At 45.9% G+C, this 19,578-nt stretch overlaps 1 protein-coding gene across 7 annotated transcripts in view; it reads right to left on the minus strand.

The window, feature by feature from the left end:
- Positions 1–1,325: 1,325 nt before the first annotated feature.
- The window catches only part of CTTN (cortactin), a 43,346-nt gene continuing 25,093 nt past the window's right edge, over positions 1,326–19,578 (minus strand). For 5 of the 7 annotated variants that reach the window (XM_063944126.1, XM_063944123.1, XM_063944124.1 and 2 more), the window contains 8 exons: positions 17,907–18,017; positions 16,014–16,069; positions 15,816–15,885; positions 14,379–14,524; positions 5,442–5,531; positions 4,997–5,144; positions 3,704–3,775; positions 1,326–3,187 (listed from right to left, as the gene is read on the minus strand). In XM_063944126.1, coding sequence (XP_063800196.1) covers positions 3,051–3,187; positions 3,704–3,775; positions 4,997–5,144; positions 5,442–5,531; positions 14,379–14,524; positions 15,816–15,885; positions 16,014–16,069; positions 17,907–18,017 — 830 coding nt within the window. In that variant the 3' untranslated portion in view covers positions 1,326–3,050. The remainder of the gene's footprint in view (positions 3,188–3,703; positions 3,776–4,996; positions 5,145–5,441; positions 5,532–14,378; positions 14,525–15,815; positions 15,886–16,013; positions 16,070–17,906; positions 18,018–19,578) is intronic. The other 2 variants (XM_063944125.1, XM_063944122.1) reach the window with 1 other exon arrangement.

Raw genomic sequence — 19,578 nt, forward strand, 5'->3', positions numbered from 1 at the left:
AGTGGGTCAACTTGCACAATTGGTGGCTGTCCAAATAAATACTTTTTTTGCCCCAGTATATGTGTGTGTGTGTGTGTGTGTGTGTGTGTGTGTGTATATATATATATATATATATATATATATATGTGTATATATATATAAAAAAGGACACCATGGGAGTGATTCAATGGGTAACCGGTTAACCAATTCAATTGTTGCTCCAATCGGGCACCTATTACTTTTGGCACGCCCTAAAGAACCGGGTGTAGTCCGTGCAAAACAGAATCGCCCCCAAAGAGAGGGGAAAAAGGAGAGACCCGCATAATGAGACAGAAGCACATTGGGGGTGACAAACACAGCGCTAATGAATAGCATGAAAGAATGAGGGAAGCAGGGGGGTGTAGCAGACTAATCAGTAATTGTTTTTTTTAATTGCACAGCGAATTGAGAAGCAACAAAAAGTTATCATATGGTCTGCAAATGTACTGGACAAACATTGCCTAGTTGCAATGTAGATAATGTACCCATGATATAATTGGCAAAAATATCTGTCACTGGCATATGCAATGAGGTGGGGCAGATTAATCTTCAGCAATATGTGATGCCACACATCTAAAACAGTATGGGAAGCAATGCAAGACAATTTTAATTGTAATAGTAGGGTAGCTCAGACGTGGATGACTCTGTAACATATGTTAATATGATGCGGTAGGCACAAAATTAGATAAAAAGAAATGCAGTGTTACAGAAGGAAATGTGACTCGGCCACAATTTCAGAAAACAAATGTATAGTGATTGGGCACACTGTCAGTACATCAGCTTCCTGTAATTCAGCTTACATGCCAATATGACCTACAGCAAACAATTTAAAGAAGTAATTTCTTTTGGGACATCTGATTCTATAGAATACACTGCATAAATAGTTATCTAGACTCACACTGACCTACGATGCACACTAGTGTTGCAGATTAGAACTTGCATCAGGCGTAAGAAAATTCATGAACCAGGAGACAAAGGCCCACCCTTCTGCAGCAGGAGCACAGCCCCAGAGTTGCTAATGACGGAGGATAGGGGGGTTAGCACACAGCAGGAGAGCCAGCCAATCAGCGAGCTCACGCAATTGCGTGAAAGAAGAGAAGGCTAAGAAGAGAAGGCTATTCTAATGTGGTGGTGGTGTGGGACATGCGCACTCCTACTTGTGTCCCCTGCTACTTCTGCTCCATTCCGCCGGGGAACAGTCTCTGGCGGTGTATTAACAGTGGGAGGGAAAAAAATAGCAGTAATAATGCTCATGGATTTTCCAATTTCTTTATTTCAGGCGCGAAAAAAAAAACGTACTAAATTCAGATGGTTGGAAAAATGACTTTATTTAAGCTTCATTTACAAAATCATAGATAATTAAGTGCAGAATGCAAAACCAGATAAAAGAAAGATTAAAAAACCCACCCAGTTCATGTTACACCCCTCTCCATGGGCCCAGTACAAGCCCGCCTCTCCACCACACACAGTACGAAGAGAGACCCCTTTTCCTTCTGGTTGGTCCAAAAACCTCAAACTTGAACTGTAGGAGGGAAGGGCAAACGTATGAAGCCATAATGTGGTTGGAAGCTGACTTGTCCCACCTAGCAATAATAAATATATATATATATATATATATATATATATATATATATATATATATATATAGAATCCACCATGAATGGAGGGTGAAAGCTCTCACAGCTTCAAGAAAAGGTTCCTCACCATCTTATGGTCAAGAAAACATTAGGAAGGCTAATCGAGGCCCCTTCTTTCTTCAGCTTGCAAAATACATTTCATGATGTTTCCTCATTATAGGTTCCTTTTTTGGTTGGGAAAAAAAAAAAATGGGAGAAGTTGGAGTGTCAAAGAAGGATTATACCATATTGAGGGGAGGGCTGGACATGCCGGTCAGAGGGATCCACATCGCATGTCATCCACCGGGTGGGAAATGTAAAATCAGAGTGAGGTTCTCACCTCCTACTGTTCCAAACACCAAGTCTCTATGTTAACTTTTCTTACATTTTTGCAGTTCTTATTCCAGGTTCCTAGAACTACTGAAGACCCGAGGAGGTGCACCACCACAAAAAAATAAAAAAACGGTAAAAAAAAAAAAAAAAAAAAAAAATATGCAAAACCTATGGTTTGACCCTTATTAATGACCTTATGTATTGTATAATATAAAGTAAGTAACTCACAGTTTTAATGCACCTCAGCCTGAGGCCGTTTTGGTAACACTGGAGATTTCTGGCTGACATGAAATGACAGAATAACGGAGAGTAGGTAGAACAGTCAGCACTGCGTTAAAAGGATAGAGAGCAGGGTCTGACTAATGATCTCTGTTGGTGCACAGTGCTAAACCGTTTGCCCTGGCACAAAAGATTTAATGCGATGACATATTACAGTATCCCCTCTACTTTCCATTAAACTAAACAAACGGCCTAAGTCGGTCACATCAGAAGCAAAGCATAAAATGAAACCAGATCATTAGTAGCGCTTCCATAACGGATATAGACGTTTGGCTTGTTGGTACACACATGGCAAACAAGGCCTGATGTTCCCAGTAAAGGTCTAGGCTAACTGTATAATAGTAACTAAAATTGGGAAGAGTAATGTCGGCCAGCATACCAATACAGAGACACCTTCCATGAAACCACTCAATGGTAGGGGAAGGACCGCATAATAAACCAGCCTCGGTCAAACGTCCAGTGAAGTGAAGGCACACCTGGCAACAAATGGGTTAACAGCCTTTAAAATACATTTTGCCAGCTCTGCGGCAGGTAACTGCACATTAAAAGCCTGATCGGAAAAAAAAACACAAAAGTTTAATATGCAGAACACTGCTCCCGCTCCAAAAGAATAGGGGGAAAAAAAATAAAAAATAATGATTTGTAGTGTAAGAATCCAGCTCAGGTAATTATGGCAAAATTCAGCTCAGAAAGAAGCTTGCAGATCAGTGGGGCTGCCACAGCGAAACGCGTTGTGCAACACTGCAGAACACAGGGTCAGGTTGCAGCAGGATCCCCTCACTGGGAAGACTGGCGGCTGCTGTTCTACTGCCGGGGCTCCACGTAATTTGCTGGGAAGAGCCCATAGCGTTCCTTGCAGAGCCCTCTCCACCATCCCTCATCAATCATCTCAATATTTGTGATTATATCATCAGGGTCAAAAGAGATCTCGTCGTCTCCAGCTGGGGAAGAGAAAAACCTGTTCGTTACAAGATCAACCCCAACAACAAACCTCTGCCAAACAAGAGAGAAAAAAAGGCTCCACGCAGAATTAAAGATTATGTAAAATCATTATTTAGCATTACAAATATAGTAACGATTCCTACAAAACTGATTAATATGCATGGTGTGCTTTCCTAAGTAGGTCTAAATGGAGCTTTATATATCAGAAGGGTGGTGCTCCTCTGCCTAAAGAGGAAGTGTGAGTGACAGCTTTGCAGACTTGCTGTGCAGGAATGCCCAGTGCGGATTGGTGGATACACACACAGGGGCGGGCCCAGTGATGTCTCAGTAACTAGCACTGTCCTAAAGATTTGGGAGGAGCGGTCTGCAGTGGAAATGCATGTAATGTTTTACATACAACTGCGCAGGAATGTCAGGGTGACCAATAGGGAAACAATGTATTTTACTTTTTAAATCTCAAAATCATAGCTTTTGGCACTTAGTGGTCCGTTAAACTATGTGCAGACGAAACCTACCTGCTTGGTAGTCATACAGAGCAATGGCTGTGATTCCGAGGTCGCCTTCATATTCGGCATATGTATTTTCCACTGAAATGAGAAGAAAAGGTTGTAGTTTTAAAAAAAAAAGTTGAACAAGTCGGCCAAAAGCACGCCAAACATCGGCCCTTATTCAGCTGTGCCCACACACAGAGCCGCCAAACATTCCGTTTCTATCTACATCAGAGGCAGCAGCCGACAGCACGTCAGCTGCGTCCCTCTGGGACTTGTGATTCCTCAGCATCTGAAAAGTCAAAAAGATGGATCTTCTCTGATGGGTCCATGTTTCACAAAAATATCTGACTGTTACTAAGCAACCCCAAAGACACGTGTGAATATAGCACTGCGCTTTCAGGTTTTTGTATTTTATGTAGAGACAGTAATTTTAAGGTAGGATGTTGACTTTCGTCATTGGCCAATGGCACTATAGATCTGATGATCTGCTATAACCCTATACGAGCTAAGCCATTTCAATGCTATGACATTGCAGTGTATAATCTGCCTGTGGATCGCTGATGAAGCAGCGCTGGGATAAACACAGGACAACGGATACAAATAACGGGCGACTGATTGCTAGAACAAGTGAGGATAGAATGTATCATGTCTATTAAAAGCTTTATGTGCCGTGAAAAATAGCCTACATGGACACAACCTTGTATTGTGTCCTCGCTTGTAACCGAGTAGCTACCAGTCAGGTCTCCACAACAGAGTACAGTTATTATGGACTATGCGGGTAATTCACATCTGATCGCTGCGTGCAATAAGATCTGAACTGCGCATGCGTCTGAGCCGCACTGGACCGGCGCGATGGACGGCTGCTACGGGGATCGGCGCCCTGCGACAGGATGATGCGAAGGATCCAGTCTCACGGTCGTTCGTAAGGTGACTGACAGGAAGAGGCCGTTTGTGGGTGGCAACTGACAGTTTTCAGGGAGTGTCTGGAAAAACGCAGGCGTGGTCAGGCGTTTTGAGGGAGCGTGTCTGACGTCAGCTCCGGACCCGGTCAGCAGGATTCAATTGCAGCGCCTGAGTAAGTCCTGCACGCATTGATTTTTTTGTGCAGCTCTGCTAACGAAGCGTAAGTAGGCACATTTGCACAGAATTTCCCCCTCCCCCAGTGGGCGGCGACTATCTGATCGCAGGGCAGCAAAAAACGCAGCCCAGCGATCAGATCTGAATTACCCACTCCATCACTTGCCATACTGAGGAACAGAGAGCGCGGAGAGGACTCATTCTCCCAGGTGCATCCCAGATGCTGTCTAGTATATTTACCATCTTGGTATTCTGCCGACTCGTACACCGCCTCTGTGACCGGAGCTTCCGCCTTGTGGCTCTCTGCATCATGGTGATCGGACTCCTCTGTGTAGATGTTCTCGGGGACGGCTTTCTCTGGCTCCTTCTCATATAAAGGAGCGGCGTCCTGCATCAAGGATAGCAGAAGAAGGAAATGTACAGTCACCTGTGGCGTTATCACCTGCATTAACAGTCTCGGGACAGAGGGGTGCGGTAGGGTGACACTTCTCATATAATCACTAGGTGGCAGCAGAGTTCAGGTGAAATGTCAATTAGCCATAGCTGGACACAACCTACTATCCATGGTGAAATCCTTGCTGTTGTATTTAAACACAGACAGTAGAAAAGTCCCTACAAACTTCAAATACGGTTATTAGTTTATGGTACTAGACTTGTATTAATTTACTATTCAGCCGCCTCATACCTCATAGACGGGGCTTGCTGGAGCCTCTTCAACCACAAGTCGGGGCCTGGGGGATGGAGGAGGAGACGCAGGTTTGGCTTTTTCTTGTTCCTGGACATAACACAGAAAGAGGACGTTATTTTTTTCAGTTCAAATCAGATCACATCCAAATGGTTTTCCTTTGATCTTAGAGACCATAACTCTGCAGCACATAATAAATAGCTACAGCAATTACTCCCGATCTCCTTTCTAAGTGGGCTTGTGACAATGCTGGGACTAGCCTAGCTCATAAAATATATGAATAATTGTCCCTCATTTCTTTCTAAACAAGAAAATGTGCACAAGGGTTGCTTGGGAGATATTATCATTGCACATTTTGTTGTCGACGTATGACTACTGTATATACTGTAACTGCAGCCATGTGCGCACGCATATTCCACATGAAAACTATTTTTGCATAGACTGTCGACTCTTCATACTGTAGCTGATCCCACAAAAGACAATAAAATATCTATATTTATATATATATATATATATATATATATATATATATATATATATATATATATATATATATATATATATATATATATATATACACACACACACACATATACACACACATCTCCTATATATTTGCCCTGTGACTGTGTGTGCCTGGCCCTCTAACGCTGGGTGGAGTCACAGTGGTGGGCGGAGTTAGCAGCTCCTCCCCTGTCCCAGCACACCACTAGCAGGACGGAGCTGCAGACACATAATCCGCCCACCAGCCTAATGAGGAGAAGCTTATGCAGCAGCTCCCTCCTCCTTACACTGTCCGAGTGACAGTGTGAACCTGGCTGCTGCCGCTGCTGGCTGCCTGTAGGGGGAGCTGCAGCGGAAGCGCGCAGCTCCTCTCAGGCAGTTCAAGGGGCCATGAGACAGAGCTACGTGAGGCAGTGGCTGCTGTTTTCGGCTCCCACTGTAGTGTAAGGTGAGGAGGGGGTTCTGTTCAATGTTAATGGATGTGTGTATTGCTATGTAACATGTATAGTGTGTGTGTATTAATGTATGTATGCTAAGTACATGTATAGTGTGTGTGTGTAACTATGTATGTTTGCTGTGTGCATATATAGTGTGTGTATGTATATATGCTGTATGCATGTGTACTGTGTGTATGTACAGTATGCTGTGTGCATGTATAGTGTGTAACTATGTATGCTGTGTGTGTATGTATATATGCTGTATGCATGTGTACTGTGTGTGTGTTGTGTGCATGTATATTGTGCGTGTGTGGCTGTGTGCATGTATACTATGCTTGTATGTTTGCATGTATACTGTTAGTATGTATACTGTGTGTGTGTGTATGATGTGTGCATGTAAACTGTGTGTACACATGTATGCTGTGTACAGTATGTGTGTATGTCTATGTACAGATGTGTGTGTGTACGTATGTGTATATATATATATATATATATATATATATATATATATATATATATATATATATATATATATATTAGTATGTTCACTTAGTGCGCTCTTATTATACACTACTGAAATGTCTAATTACTTTATGTCAGTTAGTGTCTGAGTTTACTAACATAAATACTATTATATTTCCAAACGGGAAAGCAAGCTTCAACACAGAGAGAATCCTTTGTCGCTAAGGATCAAAGATAGATAAAAGAAGAAATATCTCTATGGAGCGCTCTTATTCTATAATCTGATATAATTAGATGACTGTTGGTGGATGTTATATAAAGAGAGGATGACCTTACACATTTATACACCCATATTAGAATCACATATATCTCTTTATTAAAATATTTTGATTTAAAACTTATCATAAAACTTTTCCTTTTCTTTTACATTGGAGATACAATTGTATATTTCAACATTATTTGTATAAGGAAAAAAACAACAATATAATGAGCTTTCACCCAACGCGTTTCGTCTATATCGACTTCTTCAGGGGTGTTTTCTAAATAACAGCTCTCTGTTTATATTGGAATAACTGTAGTATTCAAAAGGTATGAAGTTCTAATTGAACCAAAGTTGTACTGAAAAATATTTATTACCAAGTTGAAAAAACTTGAAGAAAATTATTCCCAGAATATGATAGCGTTTATTGGGATTCCTTATTATAGGCCACCTAATGAATTATATTCTTCTCCAGCATGTAGATATATATTTCATTCATTTTTCTTGGCTCATTGGGTTGGCATTTCCTCAGTTTTTCAAAGTATCAGTGAAGTCCAACAGAAGGGATCCACTTGTAAACTTAGGATAAAAATATCCCTTTAATTTTCCAGCAGTTGTCCTATAGGTCTGCCTGCATAGGTATCCAATATTTACAGCACAAGGACACTTTAGTTTCTGATAAGGATAAGCCACCCACGTTAGAAGCACGATGGCTACCTCCACCGGAGAAGAAGATTTTACTTCATTCTTGATGGAATGTGACAACTATGAAACATTAAGCTTTTCTGACGTCGATGCTGCTAATATTCTCCATAAAGATACTGCTCTTACAGAAGAATTCATTGAGTCTAACGCTGAGATCTATAAGGAGCTGTTTAAAATCAAGAAACGGGAGATAGACTTTTTATACCACAGCCGCACACTTTCCGACTATTTTAGGGCCAAGCAGATCCCGCGTGGTTTCAGAGTCCATAACACACCAACAATTGGTCGTCATAACACAAGCTTTTGCAAGAGATGGATCTCCATCTTGAACAAGTGTTCCATGGATCTGATCCTGCTAGTAATAGAGGAGTCAACAAGAGAGTGGAATGCGGCAAGAGAAAAAATTGCCACTTTTGAACTTGAACACCTGGAGACTCTGACACAAGATCAGTCGGTCAATTGGATTTCCAAACTTAAAGAGCAGCTGGAGACATATAGGAATGATCTGGTCAGATACAAAAAAGAAAAACACAAAAAAGTACAGGCCGATTATGCCCAGCACCGGGTCTATAATTGGCTGCACCAGATCCCGAATGCCTTCCGGGGACGACAATACCCAAACCCAGTGAGGAAAACGCAGAGGGTCAGATTTTCCAGTACTTCCGCGAGCGAATCAGAAGAAAGTACCCCCAACTCAGCCACAGCCAATACCAGCACGACCCCTTTAGGGGTGCGGACCCGGTTAGACGCGGTGTCCCGGGGAAGAGGCCAACGAGGCGGGGGGGCCAGTCGCAAAGACAACGACAAACCAAAGGTCAGACAGCGCAAGCCCAAGTAGACACCATCTTCAACCTGTCTAATCATGCGCTTACCGACGCCGAGCGAAGTCTTTTGAACAAAGGGTTAACCTTTATTCCTACAAACAAAATCGACAAGTTTAAATGGAAAGTTGAAACTTTTAAATTCAACAGGATTCTGAAATTAAAGGAATTCTATTCCAAACAGCCGCCCACCGCTTCTACAATCAATTTACCTGAACGGGTACGTAAACTAGGGCCACGTTCACACTTTGATCCACAATCTTCCAATCCATCTTTAAAGACTTTCCACGGTCTTTTGGAAGAGAGTGTAGAGATTCCGGAAAGCCCAACCAGACACAACTTATCCCATGAGGAGAGGAAAGCCTTGAGAGATCTCCAAACAAGGAAAGATATCATAATACGGTCAGCCGACAAGGGAGGCGCAATCGTCATCCAGGATACAACAGCCTACATACAAGAATGTGAACGACTGCTTAAGGACACGTCGACCTACTTGAAACTGGATCAAGATCCTACTATTGAATTTAAGCAAGAGTTGGACAACATTCTAAAATTGGCACATGAGCAGGGGTTATTATCCCAGGTAATGGTGGATAAATTGGGGAGTCGGTTTCCTGTCATCCCCATATTCTACACATTGCCTAAGATCCACAAGGACGCGCAGAGACCACCGGGCAGACCGATTATCTCAGCCCGTGGTTCTCTGTGCGAACCAGTGGCTATCTTCCTAGACTCCTATCTACAACCCTGCATTCAAGACACTTTCACTCACCTGAAAGATTCCAGCACTCTATTAAAGCAGTTTGCACAAGTAGGAGTCGTTCCAGACAAGGTGACACTAGTGACACTGGATGTCACTAGTCTGTACACCTGCATACCGCACAAAGCAGGTGTAGAGGCTGTCCGTAAGTTAATTTTTGGTAACTCTTTGTACAATGGTCCTGACATTGATTTGTTCTTAACTCTGCTGCTGTTTACTCTAGAACACAACTACTTTATGTTTAATGGCGTGTTCTACAAACAAGTTACCGGGTGTGCGATGGGGTCCCCGGTGGCCCCGTCGTTTGCCAACTGTTTCATGTGGGAGACTGAAAAAAGCATCTTTTTTGAAAATCAGAGTATAGCCACTGCATTATTCATTTACCAACGCTATATAGATGTGTTGATTTTTTGGCAGGATGATCTTTCAGTGTTAATGTCGATTATAGACAAACAAAATAGTCCAATTAAGTTTACCATGACAAGTAGCACAAACGAAATTTGTTTTTTGGACATATGCATACTGATTAGAGATCACAGGATCCATACTACTTTGTATACAAAGCCCACAGACCGCAATGCTGTACTCCATGCGGATAGTTTTCATCCTAAATCAACAACACGAGGTCTCCCCTATTCACAGTTTTTGCGCGTATGCAAAAACAACAGTGATTTAAACCAAGCTTCAGGCCAACTAGACATCATGGTCAAAAAATTTAGTGACAGGGGCTACAATGTCAAGGAACTACATAAGGCCAAAGACAAAGCCATACGGGTGTCCCAACAAATCTTCAAAAAACCACTTGCAAGTAGCATAAGTAAGAACAAACAGGAGGTCGTCACTTGGGTTAATGAGTTCAATACCCAGAGCCCAAGAATTATTAAACACGCTAAAAATCTCTGGCACATGGTCAGTTCAGACCCAGACCTCAAGTGCTTTCAGAAAACCAATCTCAGACCAAGTTATTCACGAGGCAGGAACCTGAAAGACCTGCTAGTTAAAACTGATGTCACAGGGTTTTTAACACCACCCACGCCCCACAACTTTTTAACCAGAAAAAACGGTTGTCACAAGTGTCTGGGGTGCACAACGTGCTCGTATCTACTAACAGGGGACACTGTACCCCATCCCCGCACAGGGCAGCGTTTTAAAATTAAGTGGCCTTTAACGTGCACTAGTCGGTTTGTCATCTATATTTTAATATGCCCGTGCGGCCTTTATTATGTTGGAAAGACCGAGTGCCAATTAAAAGTAAGATTAACCCAGCACCGGTCGGCTATTAGAAATGCCTTATTGTCAGGGACCAGTGAACAACCAGTAGCCCGACACTTTGTACATCTTAAACATAACCTGGCCAGCCTGAGATATAAGGCCATTGACCACATACCCCCGCTACGACGTGGGGGGGATCGAGGGAGAAAATTGTTACAATTGGAATCCCGGTGGATCTTCAGGCTGGATTGTGTATCACCCAAGGGGCTCAATGAATCACTAGGCTTGACTCAATTTTTGTAAATGGCAAATTGGGATATACGTAACCTTTTAGCAGCATCATTTAACTAATTATTCTGAAAGTATTATTGTTATGGAAACAAGGTTTAGTCCTGTCTGTTCAAAATCATTACATGATACAAGTATCCAGGCCGTTCTTAGTTTGAACCACAAGAGGGCAGCATGAATCTGGAGTATACCATACTTAACATTAGAACGATTCTATTGTGTCCCTAAAGTTTTTAATCATAGATACATCAATGTTTGCACCAGCACTTTACTTGAGGTCTTTTATTGTGACTTCCACTATGTTTTTTATTGTTGTGTAATTTTATTGTTTTGTATTGATTGGCCTCATTGATATTGTGCGCACGGATATAACACTATTTTTTTATGAAATCTGCTGGCCATTATAAGTCTGTAGACACTGTCATGCAATGTACTGAGTTTGCAATGCACTGTCCACGTTTGTTTTGTCACAGTGCCAGCGTGTGTGCATATATCTTATGCTGCTCCGATCTTTGTTTTAGTGTGTCTCCATGGTAACCGGGCCGGGCGGGTGACGTCACTTCCGGCGCGACGGGGATCCCGCGGCCGGAGGTGCCGCTGCAGCTCGTCAGCCAGGGACACCTGGAAACACACTGAGGAGGAGGGTAAGTCGTTTTTCACTGATTGGTTTGTGTATTTGAACACTGTTTGTGCTCGCACTGTTTGTCTGAAGAAGGGGTTCGTCCCCGAAACGTTACATTAAAGGTTGCCCTGCGGGGTTTTTGTATTCACCTCTGCTGTTCAAGTCTCTGAGTGCCGCCCTCTCCAAGACTCATATATATATATATATATATATATATATATATATATATATATACATACATACATACATACATACACAGCTTGTGCAGTGTGCTGGCTCCTCAATTACGAGCACACACACACACACACACATACACGCACGGAAACCCCCCCCCATGAAAATCCTGCGTTTGCCACTGAGCCAGAAGCCACCGGGGCATGGACACCCCACACTGCCTGGTAACAACAGACCCCTCCCGTGCCACCTACACCCCAATGCCACCCGCACCACACACCCCAAACCCCCCTCCAGCAGCCACTGACAGCCCAGACACCCCCGACCCCAACGCCTGCATAACTCACCAGCACACACTGCCCAGCCTAACCCACCGCACCGAACCCACCCGCCGCACAAGCCAGCACCTCCCACGGACACGGTGGCCGGGCCCTGCCGCCCGCACCACGGCCGACCAGACAGCAGCAGCCCGCACCACCCTTCCCGCCCTCCACATACCCCCAACGCCAGCTCCCGCACTGCAGCAGCGCCTGGGACCCACTGTCCCGCCAGACGCCGTCCGCACAACGGACGAAGAGATTGCAGTTACGGCGCAGCATCACCCGCGCCTGTAACTGCTGCCGCCGCCATACACATCAGTAGGGACGGATGGTGCAGGAGAAGGCTTCATAGCCCCCCCTGCGCCAGTACAGACACCCGCTGCCTCCTCCGCACACAACGCTGCCTCCCACCATCCCCAGATTCCCGGACTGTACACCACAGGGCCTGGGCTGCCGGCTCCACAGGCCAGAGACGGGGGACAGCGCGCCTGCTAATGTGGCCGCTACACCAACTTCACAGGTGAGAGTGCACAGGCAGCTGCGCCTCTCTGCGTCCCCTCCCAGCCGCCCGCGTCTCTGCGTCCCCTCCCTGCCGCCCCCGCGTCTCTGCATCCCCTCCCTGTGTCTCTGCGTCCCCTCCCTGCCGCCCCGCGTCTCTGCGTCCCCTCCCTGCCGCCCCGCTTCTCTGCGTCCCCTCCCTGCCGCCCCGCGTCTGTGTCCCCTCCCTGCCGCCCCGCGTCTCTGCGTCCCTTCCGTGCCGCCCCGCATCCCCTCCCTGCCGCCTCGCGTCCGTGTCCCCTCCCTGCCACCCAGCGTCTGTGTCCCCTCCCTGCCACCCCGCGTCCCCTCCCTGCCACCCCGCGTCTCCTCCCTGCCACCCCGCGTCTCCTCCCTGCCACCCCGCGTCCCCTCCCTGCCACCCCGCGTCTCTGCGTCCCCTCCCTGCCGCCCCACGTCTCTCTATCCCCTCCCTGCCGCCCGCGTCTCTGCGTCCTCTCCCTGCCGCCCGCGTCTCTGCGTCCTCTCCCTGCCGCCTGCGTCCTCTCCCTGCCACCCACTGCTCTACGTCCCCTCCCTGCCGCCCGCGCCTCTGCGTCCCCTCCCTGCCGCCCCGCGTCTGTCCCCTCCCTGCCGCCCGCGTCTCTGCGTCCCCTCCCTGCCGCCCCGCGTCCCCTCCCTGCCGCCCCGCGTCTCTGCCTCCCCTCCCTGCCGCCCCGCGTCTCTGCCTCCCCTCCCTGCCGCCCGCCTCTCTGCCTCCCCTCCCTGCCGCCCGCCTCTCTGCCTCCCCTCCCTGCCGCCCGCCTCTCTGCCTCCCCTCCCTGCCGCCCGCCTCTCTGCCTCCCCTCCCTGCCGCCCGCCTCTCTGCCTCCCCTCCCTGCTGCCCCGCCCTGCGTCTCTGCGTCCCCTCCCTGCCGCCCGCCTCTCTGCATCCCCTCCCTGCCGCCCCGTGTCTCTGCGTCCCTTCCCTGCCGCCCCGCGTATCTGCCTCCCCTCCCTGCCGCCCGCCTCTCTGCGTCCCCTCCCTGCCGCCTCTGCGTCCCCTCCCTGCCTCCCCACATCTCTGCGTCCCCTCCCTGGTACCCTGCGTCCCCTCCCTCCCCGCGTCTCTGCGTCCCCTCCCTGCCGCCCCGTGTCTTTGCGTCCCCTCCCTGCCGCCCGCGTATCTGCCTCCCCTCCCTGCCGCCCGCCTCTCTGCTTCCCCTCCCTGCCGCCCCGCCTCTCTGTATCCCCTCCCTGCCACCCTGCGTCTCTGTGTCCCCGCCCTGCGTCTGTGTCCCCTCCCCGACGTCCCGCGTCTCTGCAGGGGTTAAAGGGGCGCAGCCCCTTCCGACGGTGTGAAGAGCGCCCGTAGGGCGCGATGAAGCACCTAGTATACGTACGTATATATATATATATATATATATATATATATACACACACACACACATATACATATATATACATACATACATACATACATATACACACACATATGCAGTCTGCTCCAATGGAACACTGCCCTCTAGTGACCAAACTAGCACAGTAAATGGTATGCTATCTGCGCTTTTCTCATTGGAACAATGTTTTATTACCATAATCAACTTTCCCTAGCGCCTGAGACTTGTCTATGGCTGCTCAGAAGTCTGACAGTACATGGCCACCAGTACCAATGGAACTGTGTCTTCCGACACAGACCGCCTCAAACACGTCCACTGACTACAACTATCCCCCAAGTCACTGCCCAGTAACGCCTATTGGAATTGCATGGAGCTCCGAGTAACCATCAGGACAGAAGTAGAACATTGGGGCACGTGCAATGTTTTAGCAGCATCTGAGTATGAATCAGACACAAGCTTCCACGCAAGTGATCCCCGTTCTAAGGTCAGCACTGACCTGCTTCCTCCGGGCCTCCTCCTGCTCCTGCTTCTCCCGCTCCATTCTCTGTGCTCTCTCCGCTTCCGCCTTCTTACGGTCCTCCAGTTCCTTGTCCTTGGCCAGGTTCTCGAAGTTTGCCCGAATGCTGCTCGCTTTGTTTCCCTCTATAAAAAGTTAAAGGACAATGGTGACACATTCCGGTTACAGTCACACTGGACAATGGGATAGACTGCCCCATCATTACCAACTGTAATTATCAGCCTGCACAAATATTACAGCGGACACCTGTCAATGGCTTCTCAAGAATCTGCCAATGGCACACATAGGGTTACTGACACATTTCACACAATGACTGCCCTCCATTTCGGTCATCCAGAGGCGCTTTCTAAGGGGTTGTCTTATCCCTACCATGTAGTTTGGAGGAGGAGGAGGAAAAGGAGGAGGAGAAGGAGGAGGAGGAGGAAAAGGAGGAGGAGGAAAAGGAGGAGGAGGAGGAGGAAGAAAAGGAGGAGGAGGTCTTCCAGATACCATTTGCTGCAATTAACTTTACTTGGCACTGACCACCATACCTATCGCTACCATACCGTTACTGGACCCCACACAATCACATGCTGTCACATGCAGAGTCACCTGCGTCCGTCATCAGATACCATATGAGTTACTACGGAGGACCCGTCACTCTCTAATTCAGAAACTAACACTCAGGTGTGTAGGGAAGCACTACAGGGGATGGAGATGAAAGAGTCTGACCTGTACTTTTTATTTTGTTTTAACAAATATTAAAGGTACATTTTTCTGCTTTTAGTGCATCCAAGGTTTAGAGGTGCAGTCTTCTGAATATATCAGAGGCACTGATGTGCATGTATTGTGCCCCTGCACACTGTATGGTACATATGCATTGCACATGCACCCTCGTTAAACGTACAAGTACTTCTGAACGGCTGAAAGACTGTGTGCTGCCGGTAAAGCAAGTTAGTAAGTCTGGTCACAGTTCCCGGGCACGCTTATTTGTTACCGTATTTCCCTTTCCGCTTCTCTGCAAGCGGACATAAAATTGTGCAGCATCGGCTAGAACAGAGTGCATTGAAATAAACAAATATATGCAGGCTCCCCCCCAGCTGCACAGATGTAACTGGTAAGAAGCAGCGGCACGCGGGATCTACAACAGGACGTAAACCAACTTGTGGCCCTACTCGTCTGAGGCATGTTACTGCACAACACACTCTCCATTCCTTGTAGATATATGCCTAACCAAGAGATTTATCAAACATTCTAAAGAGGATGCATACCGGTGTTGCCCATAGAGAGTCTAGTGATCATTTATCAAGTGCATTCTATCACAGGATAGCCAGAATCTGATCGGTTGCTATAGGCAACATCTAAACCTTGTCCTCTTTAGAAACTTTCATAAATCTCTTCCTCATTCGTCAGTCAGGTTACGCGGTCGTTACCTACCGGCTTCCACCGGCCGTGTTCTCTGATAACTAGGAGCCACCTTCTCCACATCCTCAAAGGAAGAAGCCGCCTGTAAACAAGAGGCCAGATTTAGCAGATTATTGAGCAGATGCCCGGGCAGCTCAGCAGAGGTCAAAGCGCGGACTCCGCTGTCCGCTGCAACGCGCCACTAATATTCTCCGCTTTTGTCACTCTTACCTTGTCCATCCGATCTTTTTGCACGCCATACTTTCCACCAAATCCCTTTGAGTAATCTACGAGAAGGACATACAAATCACTACGCCATCACTCAGACAACTTCTAAAAGGAAATGTGGAGGAGTTGTTCATAGCAGCCAGAGTCTAGATAACACATCTAGCACATTCTAGAAAAGTATAGCTAGAATCCAATAGGTGGCTACAGGCACAACATCCACTTTTCCTTTATGAAGGTTTCGATGATCTGTTCGGAAACCATTGGTTGCACCATTATTCTCATTGACCCCCTTATCTGGCACTGCCACATAAAATGTAACCACAACCAGCTGGGCTTTACCTTACAGGAGGACTAACATGGTGGGGGACTATAGACACTGGTGGGGGCTGGGTTGGGTGCAAATGGGAATCTGTTGTTGCATGGAATCTATAGACACTTGGGAGTGGGGGAGTAATCAATTAAATATTTCGATACTTAAAAAAAAAAACTAAAAAAAAAAAAACTAAATGTTCTAACTTCATTAAATTAAAAAACCTAAAACAAATTTTTTTTTTTAAGCGCTTTAAGAAACAAAAATAGACAATTAGGTGGATAAACAGCAGAAAAGCTATTTGTAATCTATTAAAAGTTAATAAAAGCCTGTATGTACGTTGCAACATGTAATCCTTCTGCCTTAAGCTAGTTATACACTTTTACACGCCACGGGGTTGAAGCCAGGGTTACCAGAATACATTAAAAGCCAAACTGGACAAGGCGGCTTTTTAGTGAGACCCCCAAGTGAATGGGCTAAGAATGAAGCCTCCTGAGGACCCTGCGGGAGAGGGGCCGTGATCAGCAACTGGCAGGATTATTCTCACCCTCAAATCAATGGCAAGTCAAATTTTGACCTTGAAGAGGGTCCGTGGTTACAGTTTGCTATATATGCGGTTGAATATGACCAAAGGGGTGATGTCAAACTTTTGAGAGATCAAGTGAAGATGCCCTTGAGGACCAACCAGCTTCTGTCATTTTATAGACTCTGCTAGATAATGCATAGCTGGAAGCCGATTGGTCTCCACTTTATCTCTCACAAAGGTTTCATACATCTACCCTAAAACCCGCTAACAAGCACACACATGGATAGGATTAAACGTGGATGGTAATTAAACACTAACAACTAGCTAGAATGATAAAATGTTTTAAATGTCTCTGCTAAAGCAGCAGGATATCACACAGAAAAATATGACATTTTCTGTTTAGCAAAAGCTCGACACCAATGTATTTAGAGGCAGACGCTATAGGGTGGTGGCCGCTGCCCCCTACTGGACAGTCCGTATACATTTCTTAAGCTCCCTAATAACAAGCTGAGTGTGTAGGGGTCTTCATAAGACTTCATAACTTCAACAGAGATAGGTGGGATCTCCTAAGGTTCCTCCTAACCATATGTACAGTATGGCTATGTTTATTTGTCTTCTTTCCTTTCTCACTAGTTTTTAGGCGTATCATGTAGTGTTTGTTAATGGGCACATTGTCAAATTGTGCCCATTTAATTCTTTTGTTCTAACGATATTCTTTTATAGAAAGTAATAAATGCTTCGTGATTTGCGGCTAGGACAAGAACCCAAATCACAAGCGACCTATATTACATTTATAACTCCCAGATTTTATTATTAAGAAATAAAGAGAAGGACAATTGGTAGTGCGTTCTAGAACCCGCTGCGTCATACTACAGGCCTTGCCCGGCGCAAACCGTATTAGTGTGAAGCACACAACCCCCAAGATCCAGCAAACCCAGCACAGGTTACAGCACACCGTGAGGGAGAAACACAGGAGAAGCGTTGTACAGGGGAGGACCCACAGTGACAATCACACACACACTCACACCGGGTAACAATGGTTTGTCACGTTGCAGAATACCTTTTTGGGATTCGTGTAGCTGCAGTTTCTCCTGGTGATCCCAGCCCAGCGCACACTTGTCTTGTCTGTCTGTCTGTACACCAAACTTTCCTCCAAACCCTTTCACATAGTCTACGCACACAGAGATCCACGTGCCATTAGGAAGGAAGGAGAGACACCCCATGCACATGTTATGCTTCCGCTTAGTACCCCCCAGTATTAAAGACAAATCATAGGGGGAGCCTGGTAAATGGAAATTGCACTTCGTGGAAAGGGTTGGCTACATGGTTTTATAAGGGGACGGAAAAACAGGTACATAGCAAATTTAGGGTATCATTTACAGGTGACACTTTTTGTCAACAGGGCGGGAAGATTACTATAGCCCAAAATTAAATGTTTTTGAGAACCCTAACTCTAAGCTGAGCCACCACGTAAGGGCACCTGGAAACATTCACAAGAGTATATATAAGGTCGACCAATGCAACCTGTGGTCCTCTGAGTGGTGTAACTACTAGATCCAGCAGGCCCAAGAAGCCGTTTTCTGGTAGAGTCACGTTATTCCACCATACATTGTGCCACATGTCACCTACTGCCACAGAGATGAAACAACCTTTAGAAAAATGAATGGCATGCACTCAGTACTGTACAGAAGCCATGAACAGGACCACTGTCTCCAAACTCAGCTTAGAGGTTTAGCAAGAAAAACTATTCTAAGTCATTTAGAGCGATTTGCTAAAAAGCGTCAATTTCCATTTAACTTGCTCATTGGGAGAACAACGCCTTATACACAGGACAGATTAAAAACTCAATGAGGTCACATGGTTAAGAGGGACACAGCATCCAGGAGCACGGGGGAGGATGTGCGTCAGTAACACCTTACCATGCAGAGCACAGCAAGGTCACGTAGAACCACTTTGTAACCATGAGAAAAACAAACTGCAAGAACCATAGACATTAATAGACATATTAAAATAAGGTTTCCCCAACAGTCTCTGTGCTAGAGGTGGCAGCATTTCATGCTAAATTAAAAGGAAACGCTCGTTCCACTTTAATATATTTTTTTAAATGTTAATATATAACCCCCCCTCCACCAACCAAATTTCTAGAAAATGACAAGGACCATTTAGCCTCATCCATTACAACGTATCTCGCTGGCTGTCCTGGTCACCCAGCAGGTAACGCTCTTATTATGTAGTAGTGACTCGTCCTACGGGATCTACTCAAAATGTCGACATTTGTATTTGGACAAAACAATGTCAACAGGTATGGTGATCAGGGCAGAACAGATGGTGTAATGGTTAGCACTACTGCCTCACAGCACTGAGGTCATGGGTTCGATTCCCACCATGGACCTAACTGTGTGGAGTTTGTACATTCTCCCTGTGCTTGCGTGGGTTTCCTCCCACGATCCAAAAATATACAGGTAGGTTAATTGGATCCCCCAAAAAATTAACCCTAGTGTGAATGTGTGTGTGTGTACATGTGGTAGGGAATATAGATTGTAAGCTCCACTGGGGCAGGGACTGATGTGAATGGCCAAATATTCTCTGTACAGCGCTGCGGAATGTGTGTGCGCTATATAAATAACTGGTAATAAATAATAATAAATTATGTAAATCTGGTTAAAATGTCACCAAACAGATCAGCTGGTGCAGAATGTCAACATGTGAAACACAGAATCAGCACGGACCTG

This window comes from Pseudophryne corroboree, chromosome 11, assembly GCF_028390025.1.
Source record: "Pseudophryne corroboree isolate aPseCor3 chromosome 11, aPseCor3.hap2, whole genome shotgun sequence".
Lineage (NCBI taxonomy): Eukaryota > Metazoa > Chordata > Amphibia > Anura > Myobatrachidae > Pseudophryne > Pseudophryne corroboree.